General features: G+C 58.3%; 1 protein-coding gene and 1 pseudogene across 2 annotated transcripts in view; both read right to left on the minus strand.

The window, feature by feature from the left end:
• The window catches only part of bag6l (BCL2 associated athanogene 6, like), a 32,802-nt gene that overhangs the window by 16,251 nt on the left and 6,598 nt on the right, over positions 1-9,953 (minus strand). For both annotated transcript variants that reach the window (XM_088631249.1, XM_088631250.1), the window contains exons 4-11: positions 9,681-9,931; positions 9,047-9,118; positions 7,284-7,331; positions 6,805-6,879; positions 4,793-5,013; positions 4,149-4,278; positions 1,240-1,446; positions 855-1,122 (exon numbers count right to left, since the gene is read on the minus strand). In XM_088631249.1, the coding sequence (XP_088487375.1) occupies positions 855-1,122; positions 1,240-1,446; positions 4,149-4,278; positions 4,793-5,013; positions 6,805-6,879; positions 7,284-7,331; positions 9,047-9,118; positions 9,681-9,931 (1,272 nt within the window). The remainder of the gene's footprint in view (positions 1-854; positions 1,123-1,239; positions 1,447-4,148; positions 4,279-4,792; positions 5,014-6,804; positions 6,880-7,283; positions 7,332-9,046; positions 9,119-9,680; positions 9,932-9,953) is intronic.
• On the minus strand, positions 2,856-4,075 carry LOC148662544 (uncharacterized; annotated as a pseudogene).

The raw sequence follows: 9,953 nt of genomic DNA on the forward strand, positions 1-9,953 counted from the left end.
GAGTGGGAGACAGGGAGTGTCACAGGGACAGAGTGAGAGATTCAGAGTGGGAGACAGGGAGTGTCACAGGGACAGAGTGAGAGATTCAGAGTGGGAGACAGGGAGTGTCACAGGGACAGAGTGGGAGATTCAGAGTGGGAGACAGGGAGTGTCACAGGGACAGAGTGGGAGACAGGGAGTGTCACAGGGACAGAGTGAGAGATTCAGAGTGGGAGACAGGGAGTGTCACAGCGGCAGAGTGAGACAGGGAGTGTCACAGTGGCAGAGTGAGACAGGGAGTGTCACAGTGGCAGAGTGAGACAGGGAGTGTCACAGTGGCAGAGTGAGACAGACTCAGAGTGGGAGACAGGGAGTGTCACAGGGACAGAGTGAGAGATTCAGAGTGGGAGACAGGGAGTGTCACAGGGACAGAGTGAGAGATTCAGAGTGGGAGACAGGGAGTGTCAGAGGGACAGAGTGAGACAGGGAGTGTCAGAGGGACAGAGTGAGACAGGGAGTGTCAGAGGGACAGAGTGAGAAAGAGACAGTGACAGAGAGACACAGAGATATAGAGAGGGAGAGAGAGAGAGAGGGGGGGTGGGGGGTCTTGCTCAGTAGGAAAGCCTGGGACTCCAGATCAAGAGGTCCCCTCCGTCCTCAGCCCTCTGTCTCTCAATAATGTTGCCTCCCCGATCATGCCGCCGTGCGTCTGTACTGTAAACGTCTGCAGGCGCCATACCGACTCCGCCCGGACCGAGGGGAGAGACGGAGGAGCCACTGGTCCAGAAACACAGCCCTCAAGACACCCCCACCCCCACCCCCCCGACATCCAGAACCGAAGAAGAGAAAGAGCCTGGTGGACAGGCGGAACTGACCGTCGATGTTCATCTGCATCATGACCATGGGCTCCATGGTCTGGTGGGTGATGCGGATGACCCGGGGCTGGGCGGCGGTGGGCGGGGCCTGGGCGGAGCCAGGGGCGGGCGGGGGTGGGGTCTGGGCCGGGGTGGGCGGGGCCTGGGGCTGGGGCCCGCCCCCGGGCTGGTCGGTGGGAGGGGCCGGGGGAGGGGCCCCGGGGGCCGCCTGCCCCTCCCCTGCCTGGCGCCCATTGGCCGTCATGGTGACAGTGGTCCCCAGGTTTATCTGCGGGAGGCAGGGGACACGATGACGATGATGACGACGATACTTCCTCCCCCTCCCCCCGAGGGTCACGAACACCCCCGACCGGAACGAGGACGGGCCGCGGCGGAGGTGGCTCACCTGGATGGGGATGTTGGGCAGGCCGCCGGGCTGCAGGACCACGGGGGACATGTAGTGGGCCATGGGCCGCACCACGTGCAGGTGGCGGGGGGGCCCGGACGACAGGTTGCAGCGCAGGTCGCTGAGGGACACCAGGGCGTTGCCCAGCAGGCGCAGGGCCTCCCCCACCAGGTTGAGAGTGCGCTGGTCCTCCTCCCGCTCCTGAGTCTGGGGGAAGGGGGAGACGGGGGGGTCACTGGCTGACTGGACACCAGCAGGGCGTCTAGCTTAGGACCAGGGAGAACGAGACAAACTCTCGTCCCGGGTGTGAACCTGCGCTGACACAGAAAGCGAACCGGTTTCACTCTTCTCCCGGGTGTGAACCTGCACTGAAACAGAAACTGAACCGGATTCACTCTCCTCCCGGGTGTGAACCTGTACTGAAACAGAAAGTGAACTGGTTTCACTCTCCTCCCGGGTGTGAACCTGTACTGAAACAGAAAGTGAACTGGTTTCACTCTTCTCCCGGGTGTGAACCTGCACTGACACAGAAACCGAACTGGTTTCACTCTTCTCCCAGGTGTGAACCTGCACTGACACAGAAACCGAACCGGATTCACTCTTGTCCCGGGTGTGAACCTGCACTGACACAGAAACTGAACCGGATTCACTCTTCTCCTGGGTGTGAACCCGTACTGACACAGAAACCGAACCAGTTTCACTCTACTCCCAAGTGTGAACCCGTACTGACAAAGAAACCGAACCGGATTCACTCTTCTCCCGGGTGTGAACCTGCACTGACACAGAAACCGAACCGGTTTCACTCTTCTCCCGGGTGTGAACCTGCACTGACACAGAAACCAAACCGGTTTCACTTTTCTCCCCGGGTGTGAACCTGCACTGACACAAAAACCGAACCGGATTCACTCTCGTCCCGGGTGTGAACCTGCACTGACACAGAAACCGAACCGGATTCACTCTCCTCCCGGGTGTGAACCTGCACGGACACAGAAACTGAACCGGTTTCACTCTCCTCCCGGGTGTGAACCTGTACTGACACAGAAACCGAACCGGTTTCACTCTTCTCCCGGGTGTGAACCTGCACTGACACAGAAACCGAACCGGATTCACTCTTCTCCCGGGTGTGAACCTGCACTGACACAGAAACCGAACCGGTTTCACTCTACTCCCAAGTGTGAACCCGTACTGACACAGAAACCGAACCAGTTTCACTCTACTCCCAAGTGTGAACCCGTACTGACACAGAAACCGAACCGGATTCACTCTTTTCCCGGGTGTGAACCTGCACTGACACAGAAACTGAACCGGTTCCACTCTTCTCCCGGGTGTGAACCTGCACTGACACAGAAACTGAACCGGTTCCACTCTCCTCCCGGGTGTGAACCTGCACTGACACAGAAACCGAACCGGATTCACTCTCGTCCCGGGTGTGAACCTGCACTGACACAGAAACCGAGCCGGATTCACTCTCGTCCCGGGTGTGAACCTGCACTGACACAGAAACCGAACCGGATTCACTCTCGTCCCGGGTGGGAACCTGCACTGACACAGAAACTGAACCGGATTCACTCTACTCCCAAGTGTGAACCTGCACTGACACAGAAACTGAACTGGATTCACTTTTCTCCCCGGGTGTGAACCTGTACCGACACAGAAACCGAACCGGTTTGACTCTCCTCCCGGGTGTGAACCTGCACCGACACAGAAACCGAACCGGTTTCACTCTTCTCCCAGGTGTGAACCTGCACTGACACAGAAACCGAACCGGATTCACTCTCGTCCCGGGTGGGAACCTGCACTGACACAGAAACCGAACCGGATTCACTCTTGTCCCAGGTGTGAACCTGCGCTGACACAGAAACCGAACTGGTTTCACTCTTCTCCCTAGTGTGAACCTGCACTGACACAGAAACCGAACCGGATTCACTTTCGTCCCGGGTGGGAACCTGCACCGACACAGAAACCGAGCCGGATTCACTCTCCTCCCGGGTGGGAACCTGCGCTGACACAGAAACCGAACCGGATTCACTCTTCTCCCTAGTGTGAACCTGCGCTGACACAGAAACCGAACCGGATTCACTCTCGTCCTGGGTGGGAACCTGCACTGACACAGAAACCGAACTGGATTCACTCTCGTCCCGGGTGGGAACCTGCACTGACACAGAAACCGAGCCGGATTCACTCTCCTCCCGGGTGGGAACCTGCGCCGTCACAGAAACCGAACCGGATTCACTCTCCTCCCTGGTGGGAACCTGCACGGACACAGAAACCGAACCGGTTTCACTCTCGTCCCGGGTGTGAACCTGCACTGACACAGAAACCGAACCGGATTCACTCTCCTCCCGGGTGTGAACCTGCACTGACACAGAAACCGAACCGGATTCACTCTCCTCCCGGGTGTGAACCTGCACTGACACAGAAACCGAACCGGATTCACTCTTGTCCCGGGTGTAAACCTGCACGGACACAGAAACCGAACCGATTTGACTCTTGTCCCGGGTGTGAACCTGTACCGACACAGAAACCGAACCGGTTTCACTATCCTCCCCGGGTGTGAACCTGCACTGACACGGAAACCGAACCGGATTCACTTTTCTCCCCGGGTGTGAACCTGCACTGACACGGAAACCGAACCGGTTTCACTCTCCTCCTGGGTGTGAACCTGCACTGACACAGAAACTGAACCGGTTTCACTCTTCTCCCCGGGTGTGAACCCGTTATGACGCGGAAACGTGAACCACAATCGAACCGGTTTCAGTCTGAAAGCACGATTCAGGTTCCGAACAGCCGGAAGCCGTCCAACGACCTTTCCACACTGTGACACCGCCACCTGAACCGCTCAGACGAGCCCAGTACTGAGCCATGGGGCACGCCTGGAGAGAGAGAGAGAGAGAGAGTGCAACGCTTACGTTGTTGTTGTAGTCGGCGCTGGTGGCGGAGCCCAGGATCTGGTGAGCACGCTGGACGAAGGGTTGCAGCCTGTCCTCCACTCTACGTAACTCACTCAGCACCTCCACAAACTCTCCTGGGGAAGGATGACTGAGAGAGAGAGAGGGGGGTTCATACAGACACACTGACTGGACACTCCAGGACATGAACACTGCACTGAGAGAGAGAGAGAGAGGGGTTCATACAGACACACTGACTGGACACTCCAGGACATGAACACTGCACTGAGAGAGAGAGGGGTTCATACAGACACACTGACTGGACACTCCAGTACATGAACACTGCACTGAGAGAGAGAGGGGTTCATACAGACACACTGACTGGACACTCCAGTACATGAACACTGCACTGAGAGAGAGAGGGGTTCATACAGACACACTGACTGGACACTCCAGTACATGAACACTCACACTGAGAGAGAGAGGGGTTCATACAGACACACTGACTGGACACTCCAGTACATGAACACTGCACAGAGAGAGAGAGGGGTTCATACACACACACTGACTGGACACTCCAGTACATGAACACTGCACTGAGAGAGAGAGAGAGGGGTTCATACAGACACCCTGATGAGCAGCAGGAGGGCGGTACTCAGCCATACTTGGGTCCTGAGTGGGGCGGCCCCTCCGTCTGCGTGGAGGAGGTGGCGGAGGAGGGCGGGGGGGAGGTGTCCATGGGCTGGGCCCCTCCCTCGGCGGCCGGGGGCGGGGCCTCGGCGGGGGAGGGCGTGGCCTGGGCGCCCCGGGCCGGCGGGCTGGTCTGGGCCTGGGACGAGGGGTTCTCCCCGGACTGGGGCTCCTGGGCCGCGCCCCCGGGGTGACCCTGAGGCAGAGGGAGAGGAGAGAGGCGAGTGAGAGAGAGGAGTGACCGGAGAGGCATCTGTGACGCCGCTGTGTCGCAGTGAGGGGGGTCTCTGCACAGGCCAGGTCAGGTACTGCGCTATACTAGAGTGTTTTGGGGTGCACCTCTATGCTCTGGGGTTCAGTCTGTGAGCTGGTGCTCAGTACCAGTGGGGTACTGCACTGTACTAGAGTGTTTTGGGGTTCAGTCTCTGAGCTGGTGCTCAGTACCAGTGGGGTACTGTGCTATAATACAGTGTTTTGGGGTGCACCTCTATGCTCTGGGGTTCAGTCTGTGAGCTGGTGCTCAGTACCAGTGGGGTACTGTGCTATAATACAGTGTTTTGGGGTGCACCTCTATGCTCTGGGGTTTAGTCTGTGAGCTGGTGCTCAGTACCAGTGGGGTACTGCACTATACTAGAGTGTTTTGGGGTGCACCTCTATGCTCTGGGGTTCAGTCTGTGAGCTGGTGCTCAGTACCAGTGGGGTACTGCACTATACTAGAGTGTTTTGGGGTTCAGTCTCTGAGCTGGTGCTCAGTCCCAGTGGGGTACTGTGCTATAATACAGTGTTTTGGGGTGCACCTCTATGCTTTGGGGTTCAGTCTGTGAGCTGGTGCTCAGTACCAGTGGGGTACTGTGCTATAATACAGTGTTTTGGGGTTCAGTCTGTGAGCTGGTGCTCAGTACCAGTGGGGTACTGTGCTATAATACAGTGTTTTGGGGTGCACCTCTATGCTCTGGGGTTCAGTCTGTGAGCTGGTGCTCAGTACCAGTGGGGTACTGTGCTATAATACAGTGTTTTGGGGCGCACTTCTATGCTCTGGGGTTCAGTCTGTGAGCTGGTGCTCAGTACCAGTGGGGTACTGTGCTATAATATAGTGTTTTGGGGCGCACCTCTATGCTCTGGGGTTCAGTCTGTGAGCTGGTGCTCAGTACCAGTGGGGTACTGCACTATACTAGAGTGTTTTGGGGTTCAGTCTGTGAGCTGGTGCTCAGTACCAGTGGGGTACTGTGCTATAATACAGTCTTTTGGGGTGCACCTCTATGCTCTGGGGTTCAGTCTGTGAGCTGATGCTCAGTACCAGTGGGGTACTGCGCTATACTAGAGTGTTTTGGGGTTCAGTCTGTGAGCTGGTGCTCAGTACCAGTGGGGTACTGTACTATAATACAGTGTTTTGGGGCGCACCTGTATGCTCTGGGGTTCAGTCTGTGAGCTGGTGCTCAGTACCAGTGGGGTATCACATTATAGTGCAGTGTTTTGCAGTGCTCAGTACCAGTGGGGTACTGCGCTATACTACAGTGTTTTGGGGTTCAGTCTGTGAGCTGGTACTCAGTACCAGTGGGGTACTGTGCTATACTAGTGTTTTGGGGTGCACCTCTATGCTCTGGGGTTCATAACCAGTGGGTTACACACTATAATGCAGTGTTTTGGTGTGCTCAGTCCCAGTGCGGTATCACACTACACTGCGGTGTTCTGGGGTGCTCAGTCCCAGTGCGGTATCACACTACACTGCGGTGTTCTGGGGTGCTCAGTCCCAGTGCGGTATCACACTACACTGCGGTGTTCTGGGGTGCTCAGTCCCAGTGCGGTATCACACTACACTGCGGTGTTCTGGGGTGCGCAGTCCCAGTGCGGTATCACACTACACTGCAGTGTTTCGGGGTGTATTAGTATACAGTGTGGTGCAGAGTGAACTCTAACCCCTGCGTCTCCTCTCTGGACCGCCCGGGGTCATTTCCCACAAGGCAGTGCGGTGCGCGGCGCGGCTCACCTCCAGCCTGCTGACGACGCCCTGCGTGTCCCTCAGGAGGTTCTGGGCCAGGACCAGGCGCATGCGGGGCTCGCTCTGGGGGGAGAGAGGGGGTCAGAGGTCACCTGGCGTCATCACCGAGTCGGACGGCTTCCCCTCGTTTTTTTGGGGTGCTTTTCCATTGGTTCATCATTTACCCTCCCTTTAGCCTCCTGTCCTGACTGGAGGAGCTCACCCAGCTGTGTCTGGAGAGAAGCCAGGGTATCGGCTTCAACCACAGGGCTGGGCAGCCTGTTCCCCACCCCCGCCCCCCTCTGTGTACAGAAGAGCCTCCTGTCCTGACTGGAGGAGCTCACCCAGCTGTGTCTGGAGAGGAGCCGGGGTATCGGCTTCAACCACAGGGCCGGGCAGCTTGTTCCCCACCCCCGCCACCCTTTGTGTAAAGAATCGAGCACGTGACCCCCCAGCCCCGTTTTGAAAAGGACCCCCCAGGGACTCACCTGGATACCCTGCTCGACATCGATCTGCACATCTACCGAGCCGTTACCCTGCAGACAGAGAGACAAGGGCTGAAAGACGGCGTCCGCGAACCCCCCCCGCGCCCTGTCCAGTTCAGGGGAGTGGGGCAGCCGGAGTGCACCCCAGGAAAGCAAGGGTCACAAGGTGGGGTTCACCCCTCGCCTCGCTGGGACCCCGGGTTCAACTGGAGTGGACCTGGAGTGCTGTCCGTGCAGAGTTTGCATGTTCTCTACATGGCCTGGTGTCCTGTCGAGGGTGTGTGTGTGTCCTGTGATGGCCTGCTGTCCTGTCCAGGGTGTGTGTGTCCTGTGATGGACTGCTGTCCTGTCCAGGGTGTGTGAGTGAGTGAGTGTGTGTGTCCTGTGATGGACTGCTGTCCTGTCCAGGGTGTGTGTGTCCTGTGATGGACTGCTGTCCTGTCCAGGGTGTGTGAGTGAGTGAGTGTGTGTCCTGTGATGGACTGCTGTCCTGTCCAGGGTGTGTGAGTGAGTGTGTGTGTCCTGTGATGGACTGCTGTCCTATCCAGGGTGTGTGAGTGAGTGTGTGTGTCCTGTGATGGACTGGTGTCCTGTCCAGGGTGTGTGAGTGAGTGTGTGTGTCCTGTGATGGACTGCTGTCCTGTCCAGGGTGTGTGAGTGAGTGTGTGTGTCCTGTGATGGACTGCTGTCCTGTCCAGGGTGTGTGAGTGAGTGTGTGTGTGTCCTGTGATGGCCTGCTGTCCTGTCCAGGGTGTGTGTGTGAGTGTGTGTGTGTCCTGTGATGGCCTGCTGTCCTGTCCAGGGTGTGTGTGTGAGTGTGTGTGTGTGTCCTGTGATGGCCTGCTGTCCTGTCCAGGGTGTGTGTGTGAGTGTGTGTGTGTCCTGTGATGGCCTGCTGTCCTGTCCAGGGTGTGTGTGTGAGTGTGTGTGTGTCCTGTGATGGACTGGTGTCCTGTCCAGGGTGTGTGAGTGAGTGTGTGTGTCCTGTGATGGACTGGTGTCCTGTCCAGGGTGTGTGAGTGAGTGTGTGTGTCCTGTGATGGACTGCTGTCCTGTCCAGGGTGTGTGAGTGAGTGTGTGTGTCCTGTGATGGACTGCTGTCCTGTCCAAGGTGTGTGAGTGTGTGTGTGTGTCCTGTGATGGACTGCTGTCCTGTCTAGGGTGTGTGAGTGTGTGTGTGTCCTGTGATGGACTGGTGTCCTGTCCAGGGTGTGTGAGTGTGTGTGTGTCCTGTGATGGACTGGTGTCCTGTCCAGGGTGTGTGAGTGTGTGTGTGTGTCCTGTGATGGACTGCTGTCCTGTCCAGGGTGTGTGAGTGTGTGTGTGTGTCCTGTGATGGACTGCTGTCCTGTCTAGGGTGTGTGAGTGTGTGTGTGTCCTGTGATGGACTGGTGTCCTGTCCAGGGTGTGTGAGTGTGTGTGTGTCCTGTGATGGACTGGTGTCCTGTCCAGGGTGTGTGAGTGTGTGTGTGTCCTGTGATGGACTGGTGTCCTGTCCAGGGTGTGTGAGTGTGTGTGTGTGTCCTGTGATGGATTGCTGTCCTGTCCAGGGTGTGTGAGTGTGTGTGTGTCCTGTGATGGACTGCTGTCCTGTCCAGGGTGAGCCCTGCCTTGTGCCTGTTGCTTGCTGGGACAGATTCCAGCTCCCCCAGTCTGTGACCCTGTCCTGGAGAGAGAGCCGGGGGGAGACGGAGGAATGGAAGCTGGGACATCATGGACCCAGGGGAAGGCCGAGATTCGATCCTGGGACTCCGCGCGCGACTCACCCCGGTGCTGGCGCCCACCCTGACGTTCCTGCCCGTCTCCCCGAGTCCGGCCATCATCTGCTGCACCGACATCTGACACGCAGACAGGGAGAGAGGGAGAGAGGCTCACGGAACGTGTCTGGAGAGGAGCCGGGGTATCGGCTTCAACCACAGGGCTGGGCAGCTTGTTCCCCACCCCCACCACCCTCTGTGTACAGAAGAGCCTCCTGTCCTGACTGCAGGAGCTCACCCAGCTGTGTCTGGAGAGGAGCCGGGGTATCGGCTTCAACCACAGGGCTGGGCAGCTTGTTCCCCACCCCCACCCCTCTCTGTGTACAGAAGAGCCTCCTGTCCTGACTGGAGGAGCTCACCCAGCTGTGTCTGGAGAGAAGCCAGGGTATCGGCTTCAACCACAGGGACTGGGCGGCTTGTTCCCCACCCCCGCCCCCCTCTTTGTACAGAAGAGCCTCCTGTCCTGACTGGAGGAGCTCACCCAGCTGTGTCTGGAGAGAAGCCAGGGTATCGGCTTCAACCACAGGGCTGGGCAGCTTGTTCCCCACCCCCACCCCCCTCTGTGTACAGTAGAGCCTCCTGTCCTGACTGGAGGAGCTCACCCAGCTGTGTCTGGAGAGACCCCAGGGGTATCGGCTTTTACCTGGATCTGCTGGGGGTCCATGATGTTGACGGGCAGGTTGAAGGTGCCCAGCATGACGTAGCTGTTGGCGTTCCGGTCGTGGGGGCCCGCGGAGGAAGAGGAGGAGGAGGAGGAGGAGGAGGAGGAGTGGGGGGGCACGGACGCCCCTGGCGAGGAGGAGGAGGAAGTCCCGCCGGCCCCCGCGCCCCCCCCGGGCTGGGTGGTCTGGGGGGGGGCCCGCTCCACCAGGTGTATCACCTTCCCGTCGACATCTGGAGAGGAAGAGGAAGAGGA

The sequence above is a fragment of the Lepisosteus platostomus genome, chromosome 5, assembly GCF_059453375.1.
Source record: "Lepisosteus platostomus isolate fLepPlt1 chromosome 5, fLepPlt1.hap1, whole genome shotgun sequence".
Taxonomy (NCBI): Eukaryota; Metazoa; Chordata; class Actinopteri; order Semionotiformes; family Lepisosteidae; genus Lepisosteus; species Lepisosteus platostomus.